Below are 24,734 nucleotides of genomic sequence, written 5' to 3' on the forward strand. Positions count from 1 at the left end.
TACTTTGACGAGTTCATCAGATCTTGCAAGGTGTCCTTTCTCCAAAAGAATCGGTGCTTTGTTGTTAAAATTCCTCTTTCAACTTCCGAACTAGCAGCTAACAATAGCTACGTGGCACACACATGTCCAAATCCTCAAAGCGCAATACTACGAAAATTCAGAAAATAGCAATATACTCGCATAAACTGATATAAATCGGTTTAAAATAACTTCGTTATGATGTTTCTAACACCTATATCGAATTAAATCACAGACGGATATATCTTAGGCCGATAACAGGAGCTTTTGAGCATGCCATTCTGATGTCCTCTCTTGCGCCTTGACGAGGGTCCAAAAGAACGGACATGTCACTCCATGGCCTTTTATGAACTCTGTGAAATACGTAGATACTCCATTCCACTTCTCATTGGTTACTGACATCCAGGGGAAGGCGTGTGCAGTTCATTTCGATCCATAGGGCACACACAGAGCTTTAAACTGATCTGAGAACAGAGACTATTTTTCTGACCTTCGCATGTCCTGTCATGATTTTCGCTGTAGAAAGAGTTCTGGTTCACCCACAGACATAATTCAAACGGTTTTAGAAACTAGAGATTGTTTTCTATCCAATAGTAATAATAATATGCATATTGTACGAGCAAGAATTGAGTACGAGGCAGTTTAATTTGGAAATGTAAAAAAAGAAATAGTGCTAACAGCTCCCCCTATTGACAAAAGGATATAAATCAACACAAAAAAATAATATACAGTGCATTCAGAAAATATTCAGACCCTTTACCTTTTTCCACATTTTGTTACGTTACAGCCTTTTTCTAAAATTGATTAAATTACAATTGTATCCTCATCAATCTACACATAATACCCCATAATGACAAGGTGAAAACAGGTTTTTTGAATTTTTGCAACTGTATAATTATTATTTTTTTAAACAGAAATACCTTATTTACATAAGTATTCAGACCCTTTACTACGAGACTCAACATTGAGCTCAAGTGCATCCTGTTTCCATTGATCATCCATGAGATGTTTCTACAATTTGATTGGAGTCCACCTGTGGTAAATTCAATTGATTGGACATGATTTGGAAAGGCACACACCTATCTACATAAGGTCCCACAGTTCACAGTGCATGTCAGAGCAAAAACCAAGCAATGAGTTCGAAATAATTGTCTGTATAGCTCCGAAACAGGATTGTGTCGAGTCACAGACCTGGGGAAGGGTACCAAAACATGTCTGCAGCATTGAAGGTCCCCAAGAACACAGTGGTCATTCCTAAATGGAAGAAGGTAGTACCACCAAGACTCTTCCTAGAGCTGGCTGCCTGGCCAAACTGAGCAATCAGGGGAGAAGGGCCTTGGTCAGGGAGGTGACCAAGAACCTGATGATCACTCTGACCAAGCTCTACAGTTCCTCTGTGGAGATGGGAGAACCTTCCAGAAGGACAACCATCTCTGCAGCACTCCACCAATCAGGCCTTTATGGTAGAGTGGCCAGACGGAAGCCACTCCTCAGTAAGGCACATGACAGCCCGCTTGGAGTTTGCCAAAAGGCACCCAAAAGACTCTCAGAACATGAGAAACAAGATTCTCTGGTCTGATGAAACCAAGATTAAACTCTTTGGCCTGAATGCCAAGCGTCACGTCTGGAAAAAAACAGGCACCAATCCCTACAGTGAAGCATGGTGGTGGCAGCATCATGTTTTGGGGATGTTTTTCAGCGGCAGGGACTGGGAGACTAGTCAGACTTGAGGGAGAGATGAACGGAGTAAAGTATAGAGAGATCCTTGATGAAAACCTGCTCCAGAGCACTCAGGACCTCAGACTGGGGCGAAGGTTCACCTTCCAACAGGACAATGACCCTAAGCAGACAGCCAAGACAATGCAGGAGTGGATTCGTGACAAGTCTCTGAATGTCCTTGAGTGGCCCAGCCAGAGCCCAGACTTGAACCCAATCGAACATCTCTGGAGAGACCTGAAAATAGCTGTGCAGCGACGCTCCCCATCCAACCTGATAGAGCTTGAGAGGATCTGCAGAGAAGAATGCAAATCCCCAAATACAGGTGTGCCAAGCTTGTAGCGTCATACCCAAGAAGACTCGATGCTGTAATCGCTGCCGAAGGGGCTTCAACAAAGTACTGAGTAAAGGGTCTGATAACTTATGTAAATGTGATATTTCAGTTTTTATACTTAATACATTTGACAAAATGTATGAGGTAAAAAAACTATTTTAGAATAAGGCTGTAAAGTAACAAAATGTGGAAAAAGTCAAGCGGTCTGAATAGTTTCCGAATGCACTGTAGATCTGGAGAAAAAGTGACAAATATGAGAGAAAGAGAGGTCCATCTCTAAACCTGCGTTGGAAACACATGATATTTATTAATCATATAACAGATAATGGCAATGCACCATTCTACACATACAGTGGGGCAAAAAAGTATTTAGTCAGCCACCAATTGTGCAAGTTCTCCCACTTAAAAAGATGAGAGAGGCCTGTAATTTTCATCATAGGTACACTTCAACTATGACAGACAAAATGAGAAGAAAAAAAATCCAGAAAATCACATTGTAGGATTTTTAATGAATTTATTTGCAAATTATGGTGGAAAATACGTTTTTTTTGTTGCTTTATTTAGGCCCCGAAAAGTTTGTGGGCACCGTTTGTCACCTTTATAGTGCAATTAATGTATTGTTTAGTGTTGTGTAGTGGCTTTGCTGGCATGCATCCCACTTTTTTTTTTGCCACACCAAGATTTATATGCTGAAATCACCACTGGAGCCATGTCTGTTAATGGTCCAATAACATACAAAAAATCATCCATCTACCTTGCGTATCTGTTTGGACAATTTGCACATTCGGATCAAAATTATTGTAATTAATATCATCACCCCTTTTGAGTTTCTTTGCCCATGAGAGAAGTATATTTCACCTCCCCAGTCCTTTTTCCACACAAGTTCATCTAAAATTGTTGAATAAGACTTTCTCCATATCATTGATTTTCAGCCACTCTGAAAGGTGGTAGGTACACATTTCAGAAAAGTAGGCCAATTGTTGTAGCAATTCATGTAGTATCCTCACAATTATGCCTTTTCCACATCTGCCTTTAAGTAAGCAGGAAATMAGGTTTCAAATCAAAAGCAAAATCGACAACTATCGACAATTTCCTCCTGAGACTAGTCCTTTTGGATACATTTCTTCAACAGTCTCCAAGAGGTCTAAACGAGGAACTAGACATAAAACCTTTCCATAAAATGTGTTCTGCTCATAGGGGGCTGCTGTTTTCCCATTTTCGTTATCATATCATATACAAAATGATTGATGCATTTGTCTAGCCCATATTGTATTTATTGCACACCTCCAGTGCATTCGGAAACTATTTAGACCCCTCGACTTTTTCCACATTTTGTTACGTTACAGCCTTATTCAAAAATGTATACAATTATTTTTTGCCCTTATCAATCTACACACATTACCCCATAACGACAAAGCAAAAACAGCTTTATATACATTTTTGCAAATGTATAAAAAAAAGATACGGAAATATCACAATTGCATTAGTATTTAGACCCTTTACTCAGTAGTTTGTTGAAGCACCTTTGGCAGCGATTACAACCTCGAGTCTTCTTGGGTTTTGCACTACAAGCTTAGCACACCTGTATTTGGGGAGTTTCTCCCATTCTTCCCATTCTCCTCTCAAGCTCTGTAAGGTTGGATGGGGAGCGACGCTGCACAGCTATTTGCAGATGTTTGATCGGGTTCAAGTCCGGGCTCTGGCTGGGCCACTCAAGGACATTCAGAGACATGTCCCGAAGCCACTTCTGCGTTGTCTTGGCTGTGTGCTTAGGGTCGTTGTCCTGTTGGACGATGAACCTTCGCCCCAGTCTGAGGTCCTGAGCGCTCTGGAGCAGGTTTTCATCAAGGATCTCTCTGTTCTTTGCTCCGTTCATCTTTCCCTCGATCCTGATTAGTCTCCCAGTCTTTGCCGCTGAACAACATCCCCACAGCGTGATGCTGCAGCCACCATGCTTCACCTTAAGGATTGGTGCCTGGTTTCCTCCAGACGTGACACTTGGCATTCAGGCCAAAGAGTTCAATCTTTATTTCATCAGACCTGAGAATCTTGTTAATCATGGTCTGAGAGTCCTTTAGGTGCCTTTTGGCAAACTCCAAACTCCACTCTACCATAAAGGACCGATTGATGGACTGCTGCAGAGATGGTTGTCCTTCTCCCATTTCCACAGAGGAACTCTGGAGCTCTGTCAGAGTGACCATCGGGTTCTTGGTTACCTCCCTAACCAAGGCCCTTCTCTCCTGATTGCTCAGTTTGGCCAGGCGGCCAGCTCTAGGAAGAGTCTTGGTGGTTCCAAACTTCTTACATTTAAGAATGATGTTCTTGGGGACCTTGAATGCCCTTCCCCAGATCTGTGCCTCGACACAATCCTGTCTCGGAGCTCCATAGCTACTGTCAGCTGTGGGACCTTATATAGACAGCTGTGTGCCTTTCCAAATCATGTCCAATTAATTAAATGTACCACTTGTGGACTCCAATCAAGTTGTATAAACATCTCAAGGATGATCAATGGAAACAGGATGCCCCTGAACTCAATTTTGAGTCTCATAGTAAAGGGTCTGAATACTTATGTAAATAAGGTACTTTACTTTATTCTTTTTAAAACATTTGCAAAAAATTCTAAAATATTAGCATCATAGATTTAGCCTGTGGTAACCAATCAGCATTCAGGACTAGACCCCCCCATTGTATAATTAAGCAATAAGGCAAGAGGGGGTGTGGTACATTGCCAATATAATTTTTCTGTTATTATATATTTTTTTTCTTCTCCCAAGTGTCGCATCGGTCTAAGGCACTGCATCTCAGTGCAAGAGGCGTGACTGCAGTCCCTGGTTCGAATCCAGGCTGCATCACATCCGGCCGTGATTGGCCCAGCGTCGTCCGGGTTTGGCCGGGGTAGGCCGTCAATGTAAATAATAATTTGTTCTTAACTGACTTGTTTAGTTATATAAAGGTTAAATTATAAAATATATAATAATGAAATATACCACAGCTAAGGACTGTTCATTATGCTTGCCGCAACGCGGAGTGCCTGGATACAGCCCTTAGTAGTGGCATATTGGCCATATATCACAAACCCCCGAGGTGCCTTATTGCTATTATAAACTGATTACCAACGTAGAGCAGTACAAATAAATGTTTTGTCATACCCGTGGTATATGGTCTGATATACCACAGCTGTCAGCTTTCAGGGCTGGAACCACCCATTTATAATGCGGTTTTGATCCTCTTGAACAAGGCCAATATTTGCGAGCAATGCATTGCTTTGCGCTCTACCATGAGAAAAATATTTGTATTTGTGCAAACAGAGATGTGCAAGCAAGGAGAGGGAGACTTGGACAATAGCTTCCAAAAAAGTTTTACAATGGGCAAAAAAGCTTGCTAACTAGCCATAAAAGAAAGACATTTAAACTTACCCACCATGACAAGTAACAGCTTCACTTCGTTGGTGGACATTGCGCAAGTGGTAACCTGGTAACGCACTTCGCGATTGACAGGTGGTTGCGCCAGACCACACGCCCATGTGAGCTGTAACCAACCAGAATAGAGTAGCCTATACTGGTCTATTAAAACCTAATCTGATTGGTTAGAAGACACAGGTTCCACTTCCAAGAGCTAGCTCTCTCTCTCTCTCTCTCTCTCTCTCTCTCTCTCTCGCTCGCTCGCTCGCTCTCTCTCTCTCTCTCTCTAAATTAAATGCAAAGGGTTTTATTTGCATGGGAATCGTATTTTTACATTGCCCAAGCAAGTGAAATGGACAATAAACAAAATAATCAATAAAAAATAAACATTACACTCACAAACGTTCCAAAAGAAAAGGGACATTTCTCTCTTTCTCCCTCCCTCCTTGCAAATCGCTGTTTGCACCTCTACACATATTTTTGTCATGGTAGAAAGCACTTTACCTACATATGTTCTTCTCTTTCGTGTAATGTAACTCTCAAGAAGATGTGTTAAATCCTCAACGAAGCATTAGCGTTCTTGGATGCAACGGAAAGACTTCCACGGTCGTAACGTTAACAGAAAAAACGACAGGCACATGCAAGAGTATCAGACTCACAGGACTAAAATGAAAGCAATCAATCTATCAAGGTTTAAGTGACAAGTGGATTTTGCACCACTCAAACACAGGAAATAGATGGCTGAAAAGGACAGATCCTCACTAAGAGCATTCATAATTCCCCTCGTCCCTCCCTCCACCTATCCATGCATTTTTGAATTACCCTTATTAGTAAATAGGCTCACAGGCTTTCATCTCTCCAACTCCCTCTTTCCACAACTCTCTTTTCATCCCCGCTTTTCTTTAACAGGTATGAGCGACATCAGTACCTTGTCAACATGCACTCCTCTCATTTTTGTAATTGTCTTTTCTCCTTTTCTCTTTCTTCCTCTATCTCTTTGATGGTGACCACTTACTCTCCCAAAAGTCTTCCTGCCTGTCTCTCATTGCATGTCTGTCTGTTTGTCTGTCTGTCTGTCTGTGAGGAAGATAAAATATTCAAACATTCTAATTTGTGAAGCATATCTTCATTTCCTCATGTTTTTTCTTTCCTTTCACTACCAGGCTATCTTCTCTGTATTGTTCCTATTTCTAATCTTTGAAACATTCCTTATTTTGCTGTCTATCTCTGTTAATTTACTAGTCACTGTTCACAATATAATCCATGGCCTATTGCACTGTGAAAAGAGAGAGAGGGGGAGAGAGAGAGAAAGAGGTGAGGGAGATTAGATTAGATTACATACAGGGTTTAGGAGACAGAAACTGCACAGAGAAACACAGAGAGACAAAGAGACAAGACCAAGGTTGCTGTCTGTATCCTGCCATTGAAGGGACACCAGGTTTGTGGGGTGTAGATGTAGTTAGAATGTGTGCTGCTATTGCATGACTTAAGATGATAGTATTGAGTCTTGTACGCTAGGATAAAAATAAAGTAATGCTGTGTTCACTCTGCATTGTAATTGTGTGTGTGTGTGTGTGTGTGTGTGTGTGTATGTGTGTGTGTGTGTGTGTGTGTGTGTGTGTGTGTGGTGTGTGGGTGTGTGTTGTGTGGTGTGTGTGTGTGTGTGTGTGTGTGTGTGTGTGGTGTGTTGTGTGTTGTGTTGTGTGTGTGTGTGTGGTGTGTGTGTGTGTGTGTTGTGTGTGTGGTGTTGTGTGTGGTGTTGTGTGTGTGTGGTGTGTGTGTGTGTTGTGTGTGTGTGTGTGTGTGGTGTGTGTGGGTGTGTGTGTGTGTGTGGTGTGTGTGTGTTGTGTGAAAGCATGGATATGGACTTGGAGAGGATCATTCAGTGCATCAAACAAGGAGACCAGGACAGTGTCCAGATACACCTGGACCACTACAACACTCAGGTACTACACTGCCTGTGTTACTATGACTACCACACTACGTGAACCATGACTACCACACCATGGGCTGTCTGTTGGTCCAATGACTACAATACTCCATGACTGCACCATGTATCCTTGACTGTTTTCTAATACCCTCTCCTTCTCTTTCTCTTTCCAATTCTCTTTCTCCCTCCCTCCCACATATCTTCCCCACAGTATGCTGAATGCTTCTTCTTCAATATTGAGGAGAGGGAAAGAAGAAAGGTGAGGACGAGGAAAAGACTTGAACTATTCTTTATTTCTGTCATTCCTTTGCATCGTTTCTCCGTTGCCTCTCTATTTCATTCTTCCATCATCCCTTAATTTCTATTTCTTTCGCCCTCTGTCCTTTCCCATCTCTCTCTCTGTCTATTCCCCTGGCCTGTCCCTGCCCTCTCAGTGTCAGGCCACCAGAGGCTCAGATTAACCATGTAATTAGACAAAATCCTGCTCATCCCCCGCCACTCATCTTTATCTCTCTCTTTCGCTCATACTCCATCCCTGTCCTTCTCCTCCCCTCCCTGTCTCGCTGTCCTGTCTATCTCCTGTCCTCTTTCTTTCCTTCTTTATTTCTCTCTCTTTCTCACATCCAACTGGGCACAGACGTCCTTTCAATATCCAGTTTTGATTTACATTTGGTTGTGTTGTCAAATAACGTGAATTGAATGTGACATCAACAAAAAAGATCACAATGTCATTGAGTTGGGTAAAAGAAAATACAAAATTCCCTTATGTTGATGACTTCTTGAAAATCCAATCAGTTTTCCATGTTGATTCAACGTTATCACATTGAATTTTGTTTTTTAAATGAAATAGGAACAATGTAGATTCAACCAGTTTTTGTCCAGTGGGATGGTTATTTTCCACCTCCCTCCCCTACAGTAGTCTTCTCCCTATCATCCCTTCCTTTCCCTCTCTTCTGTCATCCCCCTCAGCTCCCCTCTTCTCTCTCTGTCGTATCTCTTCATAATGTTAATGATGTCATTATTCATCATTTCTATGTCTTCTTTCTTCCACCTATAATGGCTCTACTATAATGGCTGTGCAAATGACTGCAGCAAAAAGAGCTGGATGAGGTAAAAAGACAAACTCATTACACCATCAGAAAGAGAGAGAGATAGGAATACAGGGGAGAGAGAGAGACAGAGAGAAAAGAATAGAGAGAAAAGGGAAGAGAGAGGGAGGGGGAAGCTGAGCTGACAGGTCCTTACTCTACATTACACTAATCTCCATTCAGCGCAGTGTTTCATTAGTGGGTGTATGCGTGTGTGTGTAAGTGCGTGCCTATGTGTGTGTATGTGTGTGTGGCCTACGTAAGTGTGTGTGTGTATGTGTGTGTACTCCAAAGCTAATTGTGTGTAATGACTCAACCTACTCCCCCCATTACCCCTCACCAGTTCAGGAAGAACAAAATGAGGGACTTTGTTCCTGACTCGGACTCTGATTTCAACTCAGACTCAGATGACGCTGAGGACCCGGATCTCCTTCTCAGACGGGTGAGTCAGGGTGTGTGTGTGCATGTATTTCTCTATTTCTACCTATTGCTCTTTTCAGTTAAACTGAATTCTCCTCTCCTCTCCCCAGAGGCTGGCTGCAGCCCTGGTGTGGTTTATCCGTACCCAGCTCCAGCCGGGAGTTCTGAGAGTGACCCTGCATACGCTACGTATCCTGTCCCGTGACCGACAGGCTCTGGCGCCCCTGGTGACCGACACCGCCCTCCTCACCCTAGCCCACTTGGGTGGCATAACCTCCCTGCCCATCCCCGAAGGCCAGGAGGAAGACGAAGAGGAAGGTCATGATGGCGAGAGAGAAGATTACGGCTATGTCCTCGATGACGTCAGTTCGGATGCCTGTAAACAGAGCGACACAGAGGCCAGTGAGTGCAGTAGGGGCGCTAATGTTAATGCTAGCTCGTTAGTGGTTAGCAATGTGGATGCTAACGTTGTCGGTGCTAGCCCGACCCAGCACTCCTTGGCCCAGGCTTCCACTCAGACCTGTCCAGTCCTGGTTATGGCCAACAACAGCCAAGGTGGAGCAACGACATCGCCATCAGTGACCAGGGACCCCTGCTGCATCCTCAGTACGGAAACCTGCCATGGCAACCTGCGCTCTGTCTCCACGGAAACCTGCACTGCCGAGCACCACTGCTCTCCGGGTCATGGAGCTCTGGTGCGCGGAAAGAAGGATGCCCGGGAAGAGATGGATGAAGAGGAGGACAAAGAAGATAAAGAGGAAGATGACCAGGTGGGGAGGAGGGAGGCCCTGAAAGCCCTTTGTAATATAATCTACAACAGTCAGAGGGCGCAAGAGAGGGTCAGCGCTCTGAGGTGAGGGAGAGCAATTGTTGGAGTACAGCAAAAACGATTTCTAGTATGGCATCACTTCCCTCATCTCTCACTCTCTCTCTCTTTCTCTCTCTCTCTCTCTCTCTCTCTCTCTCTCTCAGACTGCTCTCTGGTCTATCAGACAAGCTGAAGCAGGGGATCAGTGCCAAAGCTCTTCCCAGTGGTCAGTTTTATGAACTACGGCTGCTCTTCCTGCTGACGGCTCTGAGGCCAGAGCTCAGGGTGCAACTGCAGCAGGTAACAGCCTAGAGGAGGATGGAGTTGTGGTTTCCCTGCTAATGGTTAGGCGTATGATTTGGGATGGGTAGGCCTACTGTATGCCCCTCGCTCCTGCCATCTCTCCATCTCTCTTTCTTTTCTCTCTCTCTCCATATCCCCCTGTCTCTCTTTGTCAGGAGCGAGGGGTGTCCATGCTGACTGCAGCTCTGGAGCAGTGTCTGTCTGCGCGGTGGGGGGAAGAGTACGAGGTGCTGAGCGACCACAGTGCGCCCCCTGTCTCTAAGGAGGTGTCACAGCGAGCTGTGGAGATCCTCAAGACCCTGTTCAACATCACATACAGCTTCCACAGACAGGAGCCAGACGAGGTGGGTGGAGGAGAGTCCCATAGAATTCAAATGTGGCTTTGTCCCAAATAGCATGATCTATTCCAATATCTGTACCTTGTCTGTCTTCTATGGGGCATCCTTGGCTTTTAGTTTGTGAGTAGGTAAGAGTAGGTAGCTAGGAGCTATCTCAAAATACTAATCCAGTATTTTTTAAGCTAGGACTGGGGGTTAGTTTAAACTGATCCTAGATCTGTGGCCAGGAGGCCTTTTTAAAGTCTCTTCTTTTCTTTGTGTCCCTCTCAGGAGGATGCAGCTCTCTATCGCCGCCTGGCTGCAGTGCTACGTCACTGCCTGCTGCTGACCTGTGACGGAGAAGAACTCACTGAGGAGTTACAGGGGTATGTACGAGGGCTTCTGCTGTCCCCTCTTCTGTTGTATATCCATGCATTTGTATTTGCATCTTTCTTTTGATAGTAATGGTGGCCATTCTAGGTGTTGTCTAAATGTTTCCTTTTTCATGGCGAAGTAGAAAAGATATGTTCTGAATCATTTCGAAATGGGTGCCGTTTCAGGTTTGCCCCATGTCTCCTTACCTCTGATCCCTGACCCTTAACCCTTGACGTTTAACCTATAACCCTCCTTAGGCACACAGTGAATGTGCTCTCTGCCCTACCCCTACAATGTCTGGACGTGCTGCTGTCTGTGCGTCTGACGGAGGGTTCACAGGAGTGGGAGGGGGTCAACATGGACACTGTCCACACCCTACTCACCTTCATGGAGAGACGCCTGGACAGGGTGAGGCAGAGGAAGAGGGAGGAAGGGACTGAGAGAGAGAGGAAAGTGGGGAGGAAAGGAGGGAGGAAAGGAGGCACCTATCTCATATGAGAATGCTGTTTGCTTCCCCATGGTGTACAGTGGAGGGTTGCATCTCAATAGAGCATAGCTATGGAAGCATACCGGGTGTGTATAAAGGGTCATAAGCTGACAAAATCACCTATGAATTTGTTATGAAGGGTCAGAAGTTGAAGGAGAAGCTGACTCCAGTCCTGAATCTGTTGACTGAGAGCTGCCGCGCGCACCGCGAGACACGCCACTACCTCAGACAACAGGTACTGCTCTCAACTGTTGGGCTGAAACTCAAACTGAATATTGTGGCTTTAATACAGTATGATAATGTTAGTCTGATGTTCGGTTTACATTGTTGTGTTGGAGAAGCCTGCTTCGACTTGTGATATTGGGGCCTCTGTCTGCCCCCTCCCTACATGGGTTCTGGATAGCAGCTAACTGGTTGAGCAGGTTTTTGCTCCCACCCAGCACTAACACCTGCCTCTGCCTGTCCACCGCTACAGATCCTCCCCCCTCTGAGGGACGTGGCCCTAAGGCCGGAGCAGGGGGCCACAGTGAGGGGACGTCTGGTGCGCCTGATGACCCACATGGACACGGACATCAAGCACTGTGCTGCCGAGCTCCTCTTTGTGCTCTGCAAAGAGAACGGTGCCCACATCATATCACACACCTGTCAACACTTACTATCTCCTCATTTCAAAGTAACTCTTAGTGAGAAGAACCCACTCGTATCACAGCATACTTATTAACCCCTCATAGCACATGTAGTAACTTATATAACTCCCCCCCCCCCCCGTTCATCTCTGTTTCAGTTAGTGACTATCCAAGTGTGTGAAATAGATGGATGTTGCCATCTTATGTTTCTCTCTCTCTGGTCTCTCAGTGAGTCGTTTTTGTGAAGTACAACAGGCTATGGTAACGCAGCAGGTTTGCTGGCAGCGAGGGGCTTGCTGAGTGGAGGTCAGGTGACCCACGCCCAGTACTCTAGCGACTCAGACTCTGACACAGAGGAATACAGGTGTGTAAAACAACCATTGATAATGTCACAAACACAACACTTTGTAATACTGTATAGGGACACAATGATCTTTAGGCTGGTGTTACATTACTCTGACCGATAGATTCGACTTGGAACTATCAAAACGGCATAAATCGGAGCATGCAACAGAAGCCATTTTCAATTGTTAGGAGTGGACAGTATTTACAACGGAGGTGTTTGTAACTGTGTTTCCACAGGGAAGCTAAGAGGCGCATCAACCCAGTGACTGGGAGGTGGAGGAGGAGCAGCCAGACCCCAGGGAGGAATGACGGAGCAGGAGAGAAAGAGCAGGAGCACTAAGGACTCATCAGCCTGTTCAATAGGCTCTCACGGTGTGTGGTATTTGTGAGTGATGTGTGTTGTGTGGTGTGTTGACTGTTGTGTGTGTGTGTGTGTGTGTGTGTGTGTGTTGTGTATGTGGTGGATGTGTGTGTGTGTGTGTGTTGGTGTGTGTGTGTGTGTGTGTGTGTGTGTGTGTGTGTGCTGTCGTGTGTGTGTGTGTGTGTTGTGTGGTGTGTCTGTGAGTACATATCTGTTTCAGCTAGTGACTAGCCAAGTGTGTGAAATAGATGGATGTTGCCAATTTCTCTCTTTCTCCCTCTGTCTCTCTCTCAGGGACAAGATCATCCAACCAGTGGGAGTGATGACAGGGGGGGGACTGGAGCCCCTGTGTGGTCAGATGAGGGGGAGTACTGTGCAAGAGGTGGAATCAGAGGGAGAGAGTGAGGAAGAGAGGGAAAAGTAGGGGGGTTAGAAAATAAAAGTGAGAGATAGGAGGGTGATTACAAGAATTTACAGCATATAGGATGGTGAAGAGACAGAAAGAGTAAGAGAGATAGAGTTTGTATTTATATAGCACAGTCGTGGAAAAAGTACCCAATTGTCATACTTGAGTAAAAGTGAAAATACCTTAATAGAAAATGACTGAAGTGAAAGTCACCCAGTAAAAAGTATCTGGTTTATCAAGTATCAAAAGTAAAAGACAATGCTAAAAAATACACTTAAGTATCAAAATTAAAAGTAAATGCTCTAAATCCTTTCAAATTCCTTATATTAAGCAAACCAGACTGAACAATTGATTTGATTTTTATTTATTTATGGATAGCCAGGGGCACACTCCAACAGTCAGACATAATTCACAAACGAAGCATTTGTGTTTAATGAGTCCACCAGATCAGAAGCTGTAGGGATGACCACCGGTTTTCTTGATAAGTGCTTGAATTTAATAAGCATTCGAAATGTAACAAGTACTTTTGGGTGTCAGGGAAAATGTATGGGAGTCAAAAACGACATATTTTATTTAGGAATGTGTTGGAGTAAAAGAAAAAGTTGTAAAAAATATAAATAATAAAGTACCGATCCCCCCCAAAAAATACTTAAGTAGTACTTCAAAGTATTTTTTGCTTAGTTACTTTACGCCACTGATATAGAGCCTTTCCTCCATTTACCTGAAAGCACTTAATTCGGAGCATGCGTCTGTACCCCACCTCATCTGTCACTATGTGTAGCACTAGTCTGAAAGTACTGTATACGGTAGCATCACCCACCAAAACACCACTCTTAGAATCACTGTTTAGCCAGGTACATTCATTGAGAAGAAATTTTAAAAAACGCTAGAAAAAGGACAAGAAGCAGAGAATAGAGTCCTCAGATTCCTTGGCAATCGTAGTGTTGTTTAGCTTCCATATCCTTTATTTTCCACTCTGGTTCCTCTCCTGGAGATATGTTATGTTCAAGGGTGCAATGCCATTTGCTTGTAACAGGGGATATATCTGGTTGAGTGTGTGGTATGTTTGTGTTCCTGTACCTGTACTTGAACACTCCACCCAACCAAGGAGACAATCCACTCTGAGGACATTATCCCAATGTGGAACAGATATCCCAATTGGACTGAAGAGGGAATAACAGGTCCATGGTGATTGTAATCAATGATGTGGGAGCAGTTATTGTGCAGGTGTCTGTCCCTGTCATGTGATGGGAAAGGGTATCACTACTTTTGAGTAACATGCTTTTTCCTCTTCCGACATGTTGTCATTCATTCCTCTGCGTATATACTTCCTTTCCCCTCCAACATTTGCTGTAGTGTAAAATGCATATGGTTTCTCATGTTGAAATATAAATAAACCATTCCTGCTGTACTGCACTGTCACCGTGTCTGCCTTTGGTAGGAAAAATAATCAATTGGGGTAAAATCCTCTGAAACTCTTCTGGGGCTGTCAGAGAGAATATGTTTTGTCAGCATTTTCACACCGAATAAAATATTAACMTGATTGGATCAGAAACTTCACAGGCACAGACTTTAAACTGACGTAACCGGGAACATTGCCGTAACATTAGCTAAGATTCCCATTAAGTTCTAGTTAAGATTTTATCTAACATTAGGATGATAACATCCCAAAAGCATTCAAATAATGTTTTTGATAGCAAATGATTTGTCTTCCTTTAAACGTTTTAAATTAAATATCATTGGAATGTCCTCATTCACTAAAATGTGGTGCGCAGCAATCTGTAATAACCACCACCAAACATTCCCATTAGGTTTCCAGTTCATGTAATAACACAATGTACCAGTTATATTTTTAGAACATACTGCCGCAACTAAATGTGAAAGGGAACGTTCATGTGACATCAGGCAAATGTTTTATACAAACATTGTTACGTCCGTTGTCGGAATGASACCAAAGCGCAGCGTGGAAAGTGTACATCTTCTTTATTTAAAATGAACACCAAAAACAACAAAAGATCAACGAACGTAAAGTTTTGCAGGGCTAAACAGCTACTATGCAAAAACAACATCCCACAAACTAGGGRGGAAAAACAGGCTGCCTAAGTATGATTCCCAATCAGAGATAATGACAGACAGCTGCCTATGATTGGGAACCATACCCGGCCAACAAAGAAATAGAAAACTAGAATGCCCACCAAAACTCTCTAAGGTCATGGCGTGACAAACATTGTATAATCATCCTCACAACTGGACAGTTTCTGATATGAGAACATTTGCCTCAACCTAACGAATGTTCTGGGAACTTACAAATAACCAATTTTGGTTTGCTGGGGACTCACTCATACACAGCATTTCCTTTTACAGATTTTTTTTCTTTCTGTCTTTATATTCCTTTCTCTTGGGTCAGTCTGTACCTCTGAACTCCTACCCAATTTGTTATATCCCCTCCTCCCCAGTCTGAGCTGTTTCATTCCTCTGTATTTTTTCATACAATTTCAGGTCAACATACACTACATGACCAAAAGTATGTGGACACGTCAAACATCTCGTCAAACATCTCATGCCAAAATCATGGGCATTAATATGGAGTTGGTCCCCCCTTTACTGATATAACAGCCTCCACTCTTCTGGGAAGGCTTTCCACTAGATGTTGGAACATTGCTGCGGGGACTTGCTTCAACAGTTCCAGTTCATCTCAAAGGTGTTCGATGGGGTTGAGGTCAGGGCTCTGTGCAGGTCAGTCAAGTTCTTCCACACCGATCTCAACAAACCATTTCTGTATGGTTTGGAGCTCTGTAGTGAGTGTTGCAACCGAGGACAGACAATTTTTTACGCGCTATGCGCTTCAGCACTTGGCGGTCCTGTTCTGTGAGCTTATGTGACCTACCACTTTGTGGCTGAGCCGTTGTTGTCCTAGACGTTTCCGCTTCACGATAACAGCACTTACAGTTAACTGTGGCACCTCTAGCAGGGCATAAATTTGACAAACTGACTTGTTGGAAAGGTGGCATCCTATGACAGTGCCACGTTGAAAGTCACTGAGCTTTTAGTAAGGCCATTCTACTCCCAATGTTTGTCTATGGAGATTGCTGTGCGCTTGATTTTATACACCTGTTAGCAACAGGAGTGGCTGAAATAGACATAGCCACTAATTTGAAGGGGTGTCCACATACTTTTGTATATATATAGTGTACTTTACTAACAATAGTACATGTTGTCCAGGGTTGGGAAAATCCTATTTCCAGCCAAATCAAAAGGACACCAAATTCCAATTCCAAAATGTCCCTCATTGGAATTGCAATTTCAGTGTACAATTTTAATTGACTGGAATTGAAATGGATTTGACCCCAACCCTGATATGTGGTCAACCACACCCTTACTATAATGCATTCTCTGATAAAGTTTTAGGAGGAAAAACAAAATTACAGCTAAAGTTGTTTTCTCTGTCATTTTCAAATTTTTATTTGCTTTTGTCAAATACAGGAATAGCATGTACAGAAGAGGAACTGGGCTTTAGAGACTGAAGTAACTGTACAATATTTACAGATAAGAGATCTTGAACAAATAGGTAAACCTCCAAAATAATAATTATCATAAACAACAAACAGATCAAATAAAAACAGTCAACACAGATTTTATACGCTTTTTAACAGTTACACCTCCCTAAAACCACAGCGCTTTCTTTTAGAAAGCAAACAGATATTTATTTTAATTTATTAACTTCAGGTGTAAACTCTGCTCTCATTGTCTTTTGAAGAACAAACATAAAGAACACAGTTTGCTTAGGTTTTAAATACATTTTCCCCCTCACAATTTATTTAGGCAGACAGAAAAAAGGGAACATCGCACACTCCTCTAACCTCCCTTCCCCTCAGTTTCTCTCCCCTCCACTTGTTTTTACCTTCAGCAGTAAAAGGGGGACTGAGCAAAGGATTTCAGGTAGGCCATTTCATGTATACCCTAACAAAACATTATTATTTAAAATAACAACAGCAAACAATCCCAGCTAGGGAGGGTAATTTCCTTGTATAAATAATACAAATCATAATTATTAATACATATACGTATATATATATAGTGTTTGTATGTTGGTGTGTGTGTGTGCCCGTGCATGTTTGGATGTAGATCGCAATCTTTTCTGTAGTGCTGACTGATTCACCGTGGTCCCCTGCTTTCCCTGTTCAGGTCAAGTGGCAGACGTCGTATCCTTTCACACATTCACTATTTTCAATCCGRCTCCTCCGCTCTCCTCCATCCTTCTCTTTTCTTTAGTCAAGAAGAGATACTTTGTGAGAGAAAAACTAAACAAAAGCGCTAAAAACAGTTCATTGTAGCATCCATTTTAAGTTAAAACTCAACCGTACTCACAGACCAACCATTGACTGTTCGGTCTTTCTCGCTGGGCAAGAACTAGAGTGGTAGGGTCTSKACCCCCCCCCCCCCCCTSCATCTTGGTACAGTCCAGTGTTCTCCACTCCAACTCTCTTGCTATGTCTCCCAAATACTGTATACCTCCTCTGTCCCTTCCGACCCCTCCCCTCCCTTCTTCAACCCACATTCTGCTTTCCAAATGGCACCCTATTCTCCATATAGGCCCAATGGCTCAGGCCAATTGTAGTGCACTATTTCGGACTGTGCCCCCTCCTCCCTCATCAGGCTTTGGTGCTGAGGGTCAGCAGGTCGATGAAGGAGTTGAAAAGGGTCTCCAGCCAGCCCTGGTTGGCCATACACTGCTGCACCACCTCCTCCTGACCAGGGTCCTCCGCTGCCTGCTCTATACTGTCCGTCTGGGGGGAATAGAGAAAGAGAATAGATTATTTTTCTATTGAAATTCCCTTGCTTATTTACAGTATATATACAAAAGTATGTGGATCTTCAAATTAGTGGATTCGGCTATTTCAGCCACACCCGTTGCTGACAGGTGTATAAAATCGAGCACACAGCAAGGCAATCTCCATAGACAAACATTGGCAGTAGAATGGCCTTACTAAAGAGATCAGTGACTTTCAACGTGGCACCGTCATAGGATGCCACCTTTCCAACAAGTCAGTTTGTCAAATTTCTGCCCTGCTAGAGCTGTCAACTCTAAGTGCTGTTATTGTGAAGTGGAAACGTCTAGGACACCAAGTGGTAGGTCACACAAGCTCACAGAACGGGACCACCGAGTGCTGAAGCGTGTAGTGCGTAAAAATCATCCGTCCTCGGTTCCAAACTGCCTCTGGAACCAACGTCAGCACAAGAACTCTTCGTCGGGAGCTTCAAGATCACCATGCGCAATGCCAAGCGTCGGCTGGAGTGGTGTAAAGCTCGTCGCCTTTGTACTCCGGAGCAGTGGAAACGCGTTCTCTGGAGTGATGAATCACGTTTCACCATTTGGCAGTCCGACTGACAAATCTGGGTTTGGCGGATGCCAGCAGAACGCTACCTACCCCAATGCATAGGGTCAACTGTAAAGTTTGGTGGAGGAGTAATAATGGTCTGGGGCTGTTTTTAATTTTTCGGGCTCGAACCCTTAATTCCAGTGAAGGGAAATCTTAATGCTACAGCACACAATGACATGCTAGACGATTCTGTGCTTCCAACTTTGTGGCAACAGTTTGGGGAAGGCCCTTTCCTGTTTCTGCATGACAATGCTACCATGCACAAAGCGAGGTCCATAGAGAAATGGTTTGTCGAGATGGGTGTGGAAGAACTTGACTGGCCTGCAGAGCCCTGACTTCAACCCCATCGAACACCTTTGGGATGAATTGGAACGCCGACTGCAAGCCAGGCCTAATCGCCAAACATCAGTGCCCGACCTCACTAATGCTCTTGAAAGGAAGCAAGTCCCCACAGTTATGTTCAAACATCTAGTGGAAAGCCTTCCCAGAAGAGTGGAGGCTGTTATAGCAGCAAAGGGGGGACCAACTCCATATTKATGCCCATGATTTTGGAATGAGATGTTAGACGAGCATGTGTCCACATACTTTTGGCAATGCAGTGTATTTTACCATACTGCAAAACCTTTATTCTCAATTCTATTTCTCTAAAGCTGTAAATAGATGTATTCAGTCTTCAAGGCCAGAGTATAGACATGTTGCATATACATCTAACATTAATTGATGTTATGCAAGTCAAATATCCACTCTAGGATGGATAATAAAGTTATTATGTTTATACAAGCACAACACAGCCACTGTGACAGTCAACCTTCCACAACAAAAGGACTAAATACACAGTGCTCCATTTGAATTATTCTGACCACAATGGAAACAGCGAGAGGGGGGGGGGAGAGAGAGAGAGAGAAACAGAAAGAAAGTAGAGAAGAACAACAATGCCGTAGAGGAAAGAGGGGTGTTGGAAGTGTCAGTGTTGTGAAAAGCGATTGTGTTGCTGAGTCTTACCTCCTTCTTGCAGTTCAGGAAGGTGTGATACTTGTAGTGATGTAGGGAATGATAAAGGCTATAGACACGACACGTCTCTGTGGACAGCTTGAGGTCCTGAGAGTCACAGAGAGACGGGGAAAAAAGGGATGGAGGGAAAGGAGAAAGGAAATCACTTATTAGGGAATCTCCCCGGTTCTCTTTGACTAAAGATGAACAGGGAAAAGGCCCAGTCTACTATGTATTCACAACTTCACATACTTTCAGAGGACAAGTAAAAATACAAATGCACTTGAACAACGCTTAAAGAAACATAGCCACGTCGAGAACCAGGTTTCCCTGATCGGGAAGCCTGGCGAAGTCTATGGCCGAAAGGGGCTAAATACAGATTGAAGACCCGGTGTAAATCAGTGGCGCCTTGCAACACGTCAAATCAATCGAATGCATTGCTTGGGCGGAGCTTAACACGCAGCACCAATCAGACACATCAAATCAATCAAATGCTTTGCTTGGGCGGGGCTTAACACACAGCACTCCTTCAACGGGCACGTGGGGGGAGGGTTCTTGAAATGTAAAATCCATAAAAATGTAGCCWCCGGAAGCCAGTGGACCATTCAAACCGTTTCCAAAGGACGTGACAACAACGTTTTTGGCGGTATGGCTAGACGAAACGAGACAACTCAAGTGTAAATAAGGACGGTGTCATGGTTTAGCTTTGTTTGCACATGGGCAAACACCATCCGGACCGAGTTAAACCCACCGAGATACAAGTTTATGTACAAAGCAAAGTGACAAACAGGTCCAGACTTTATTACTCCAGTTCTTGTGAGACAGAATGGTCTCTTCTACTCTACTCGACACAATTTTCGAGGCCAGGGTTAGCCACAGTGCAGCTGATTGGATACACTGGTGTCAGCGGTGGGGAAAGTAAAGTCAAGGAGTTCATGACTGGATGTGGTTCACTCACCTGCTGTTTGGGCGTGGTGCTCTTCTTGACGCGGTTGAGGGTTTTACGGTTGTAGCACTCTCATTAATCTGGAAGGTCCCCAGATCGCAGCAGTACATTGATCAACACAGATTCCAACCTACAAAGACCAGGGAGGTTTCCCAATGATCGCAAAGAAGTGCATCCTATTGGTAGATGGGTAAAAAAAAACATTGAATATCCCGTCCGCTCAATTTAAGCTAGCGATATCAATGCCACCGGCATCGGGCATATGTCGGGTCTCCGCATCTGCAGTGGAGATGGGCCGACCTACAGCGGCTGTTTGTCAGACCATGAGACTCCTGAAATCGGTCCTTCTCACGAAAACGTCTGTAGCGTCTGTGTCGCGGGACTCGTCTGAAGTTGGTAACGGCTGATGTTTTCTTTTTTTTTTTTTTATGCGACTTTGACTGTAGGCATCCGCAACTCGATGCTACAAAACTACATATCAAACTACAAACTAATATCCGTTTGCCTCACGACCCCTACTCGTATGGAGTAGTTTTGTGCGCAACAAACATAAGGGGTTATATTGTGTATAAAAAAAAACTGAAATATTTCTGAGCTCTTTTCATATCTCCTAGATATAAGGACAGACACATTGCAAAACACTTATTCCTTTATGATTTATTTTTTCACTGATTTTTACTTTTGACTTTATTTTTTGACTCTATATCGGCTATTAGTAGTAAAGGCCAATTCAATACTTTTTATACAATAATAAATAAGATATTACTATTTGGCGATACCTAAAGGGGTCTTAAATTCCAAATCAAATAGCTAATGATCCCCCCTGCTCATAGGAAGAAAGCCAGTTTGTATAATGACTGTGATAGAACTGAAGATGGATCAACAACATTGTAGTTACTTCAAGATCTAACCTAATGACAGAGCTGAAACAAAGGAAGCCTGTTACAGAAAACAAATATTCCAAACATGCATCTGCTTTGGCAAGTAAGGCACTAAAGTAAAACTGGCAAATAATGGGCAAAGAAATTAAGTATATCTGAATACCAAAGGCATTATGTTTGGGGCAAACCACAGCACATCACTGAGTACCAACTCTTCATATGTCTCAAGTATTGGTGGTGGTGACTGCCATCTGTTAATTGGCTATGGCTTGTCATTGCGCAAGAATTTGGGCGGTTTTTTGGGCGCGATAGAAATAAACGGAATAGAGCTAACACAGGGCAAAATCTTAGAGGAAAACCTGTTCAGTCTGTCTTTCCAAACAGACCACTGCGGAGACAAATTCACCATTTCAGCCAGACAATAAGCCTAAACACAGGCCAAAGTCTACACTGAGCTGCTTACCCCGAGTGCCTAGTTACAGTTTTTTTTTGCAAACTTAAATCGGGGCTTAAATCTATGGCAAGACTTTAAAATGTCTGTCTAGCATGATCAACCCCCAACTTGACAGAGCTTGAGAATTTTTAAAGATAATCTGCCAAATATTGTATAATCCAGGTGCGTGCAAAAGCGTCTTAGGACTTACCCCAGACTCACGCTGTAATCGCTGCAGAGGTGATTCTAACAGTGTGTTGACACGGGTGCGAAAGAATAATCTTTTAAGCTATTTTGAATTCAATCTGTAACACAACAAAATGTGAGTAAGTCAAGGCTATGTAATACTTTCTGAAGGCACCTGTACATGCCTCTCATTTGTCTCTCAAGATGGCCCTGCAGACCGGCCGCGAGCCATCCACCCATACTTGGAGAGTGCAGAAAGGCCCTGCTGCGGCAGAAGTTCAGCCCCGAGATTCAAAGACGGACGAGCTAGCAGTTCTGCCTGCCACCAAGCAACGTGAAGTACTCACTCCCTTTTAAGAACAGGACAGACTTCTCTCCTCTCTTTAATCTCAAAGTACAATCCAGCAATGGATGCAAGGATTTACATCCAGCTATGAGAATCGTCATGAAGTTTTTAGCACATATTTTGAGCTACACATTGTTTGTTTATAATGACTTCAAAATTATTAATATCTTCTATAAATATTTCTCTCCCTTTTCTCGTCTCAGCAGTATCTGGGCCTCTTTGGTGATGCCAAGATGCCGTACTCACGTCTCTAATGTCAAGTTCCTGGAGAATTTCAATAAAAAGTGAGTTATGTCCGTGTTGTCTCACGTAAACCCTGGCACAGACCTGGACTCCATGTTGAGCGATAGGTTTGTTCTGCATGTTTTGCCAGTACTCCTCTGGGTTCTTGTTCATCTACGTGCCCACACCATGACTAGAACCTTAGCCCTACCCCCATGCACTCTGTGCTAGATCGAAAATATTAACTGTAAGCAATATCCTGCAAAATTACAAAAAGAAATGTACCTTGGACAGGCGTCAATCGCTCCCAAGCCACCATCCCCCCTGCCATCAGTCAAATCTCCACCCCGAAATTGTTGGAGCGAGATGAGAGGGAGCGGCGAGTAGAGAAGAAAAGGAGCAGAAAGAGAATGGAGCAGAAGACGAAGAGCAAAAAGAGAAGAGCAAAAAAAAAGAGAAGGAGCAGAAAGAGAGGAAGCAAAGGAAAAAGAGAAGGAGCAGAAAGAGAGGAAGCAAAAGAAAAAGAGAAGGAGCAGAAAGAGAAGGAAGCAAAAGAAAAAGAGAAGGAGCAAAAGAGAGAGAGCAAAGGAAAAAAAAAAAGGAAAAAAGAGAAAAAAGAGAAAGAGAGCGCGAACAAAAGGAAAAAAGTGGAGGGAGCAAAAAGAGAAAGCGTGAGAGAGCCAGAAAGAGAGAGAGGCAAAAGGACAAAGCAGCAGAGCCAGGAAAGAAAGAGAACAAAAGGACAAAGCAAGAGAGCAGAAAGAGAAGAGTAGCAAAAGGAGAAGAGAGGGACAAAAGGACAAAGTGAGAGAGCAGAAGAAGAGGGCGAAAAGCGAAAGAGCAGAAGAGAAGGAGAGGGAGACAGAAGGAGCGAGAGAGGAGGGAAAAGAAAGGAGCGAGAGAGGAGAGCGGAAAAATGAGAAACAGCGAGAGAGGGAGGGAGAGAAGGAGAAGGAGAGAGAAGAAAAGAGAGAGGCGTCCACCACCGTCAGGAGAAGGTGAGAGAAGGAGCAGTGAAGACGCGATGGGGTGGCGAAAGAGACTGAGGGAGGAGAAAGAGAGGAGGAGGAGAGAAGAAGACAGAGCCCACTCGAGGGCGAGGCCAGTTGAAGGCGGAGCTCCACCCAAGAAGAGGAAGAAAGTGGCTGAAGGAATACCCTCTGACTCAGACTCCTCCCCCGATGGGGCCCCCAGTGAGCGACCAAAGGTGAGGGAAATGTGTGTGTGGTGTGTAACTGTGGTTGTTAATACAATTTTGGTATGTATATTTTATATGAATGCCTTGGTTCTACGTGAACCGACTCAGTGACAATATTCATATCTCTCTCTCTCTCTCTCTCGCTCTCTCTCTCTCTCTCGTCTCTCTCTGTCCTCTCTCTCTCTCTCTCTCTGGTCTCTGTCTCTGTCTCTCTCTCTCCTCTGCTGTTCTCTCTCTGTGTGTCTCTCTCTCTCTTTCTTAGCTTCGCTACTCTTCTGCTCCTTTCTCAGTCTCTACGTCTCTCTTCTCCCCGCTTCTGTCCACTCTCTCTTCAAACTCTTCTCTCGTCTCTCTCTCCTCTCTGTCCTCTGTGTGTCCCTCTCTCTCTGGTCTTCTCTCTCTGTGTCTGCTCCCCTGTAGCCCAGTGGAGGGGGAATGAACAGTCGAGCCATGAGGAGATGGTTCAGGAGGTTACATAGAATGCTGGTCAGTAACAGCACTTGACCCCGACATGATTCAAAGCCCTGGAGGACCACAGACGGTGAGAGGGATGGGGTCGTGGTGTGAGCAGATGAGTGGGTGATGATTTGGTCAGGTTTGGGGTCAATTCAGCCATTTCAAGAAGTTAAATAAAAACGAAATAAATCGCCAGTGCTTTTATATGATAATTTGAATTAGAATTTCAGTTTACTTCGTGAATTGACTGAATTCCAAGGGATTGACCCCAGCCCTGGGAGTGAGAGAAAGAGAGTATTGATCAAAAGTAAAGGAGTGAAGAATAGGATTGAGGAAGAACGATGTCATGAGATGAGTCATACGGACCTATGTCCCTCCCACTCTGGCCCCCAGACGAGTTGTACCTCCCGCCCATGAGCGAAGATTGACAGCCTCCTCAACGAACAAAAGAGGAGACTGTTAAGGAGAGTCAACATGAGTGGCCAACACCAGGTACGTCTGTCTGTTTAGTTGTGAAAATGCTGAAACCTGATTATGAAAAGTACCTGATGTGGTTGAAGGAGATATGTACAATTCAATCTCCATCCAACATTCTCACTATCATATTGACAAGTGGAAACTTTAAAACAGTTGAAAATTACTACTTCTCGCTCCCCTGCATCTTTATCATTTTTCTTCTTTAGGAGACTCTGCATATGTTCCCCAAATGCGACGGACCCCTGGACTCTGGAGCGGTCAATAGTGCACGCTCGGCGGTGAG

At 43.9% G+C, this 24,734-nt stretch overlaps 2 protein-coding genes across 3 annotated transcripts in view; one reads left to right on the forward strand and one right to left on the reverse strand.

Annotated features, from left to right (window-relative positions):
* Positions 1–6,812: 6,812 nt before the first annotated feature.
* si:ch211-195b15.7 (chaperone Ric-8A) lies at positions 6,813–13,494 on the forward strand. Of its 2 annotated transcripts, XM_024011157.2 has the most exons (15): positions 6,813–6,907; positions 7,325–7,415; positions 7,611–7,658; positions 8,492–8,509; positions 8,831–8,929; positions 9,018–9,760; positions 9,880–10,015; positions 10,174–10,362; positions 10,627–10,721; positions 10,968–11,118; positions 11,337–11,432; positions 11,673–11,817; positions 12,053–12,187; positions 12,406–12,540; positions 12,824–13,494. In XM_024011157.2, the coding sequence occupies exons 2-13, from the start codon at positions 7,326–7,328 to the stop codon at positions 12,121–12,123; spliced, it is 1,881 nt and encodes a 626-aa protein (XP_023866925.1). In that variant the 5' UTR covers positions 6,813–6,907; position 7,325; the 3' UTR covers positions 12,124–12,187; positions 12,406–12,540; positions 12,824–13,494. The 2 variants fall into 2 exon arrangements, with proteins under 2 accessions (XP_023866925.1, XP_070305327.1); XM_070449226.1 differs by lacking the exons at positions 12,053–12,187; positions 12,406–12,540; positions 12,824–13,494 and having other exon boundaries at positions 11,673–11,925.
* A 2,875-nt stretch (positions 13,495–16,369) lies between these two features.
* prr12b (proline rich 12b) overlaps positions 16,370–24,734 on the reverse strand; it is a 30,730-nt gene continuing 22,365 nt past the window's right edge. Inside the window, exons 11-13 of the mRNA XM_070449717.1 lie at positions 20,265–20,323; positions 19,319–19,414; positions 16,370–17,722 (exon numbers count right to left, since the gene is read on the reverse strand). Coding sequence (XP_070305818.1) covers positions 17,588–17,722; positions 19,319–19,414; positions 20,265–20,323 — 290 coding nt within the window. The 3' untranslated portion in view covers positions 16,370–17,587. The remainder of the gene's footprint in view (positions 17,723–19,318; positions 19,415–20,264; positions 20,324–24,734) is intronic.

The sequence above is a fragment of the Salvelinus sp. IW2-2015 genome, linkage group LG20 (genome assembly GCF_002910315.2).
Source record: "Salvelinus sp. IW2-2015 linkage group LG20, ASM291031v2, whole genome shotgun sequence".
NCBI classification, from domain to species: Eukaryota; Metazoa; Chordata; class Actinopteri; order Salmoniformes; family Salmonidae; genus Salvelinus; species Salvelinus sp. IW2-2015.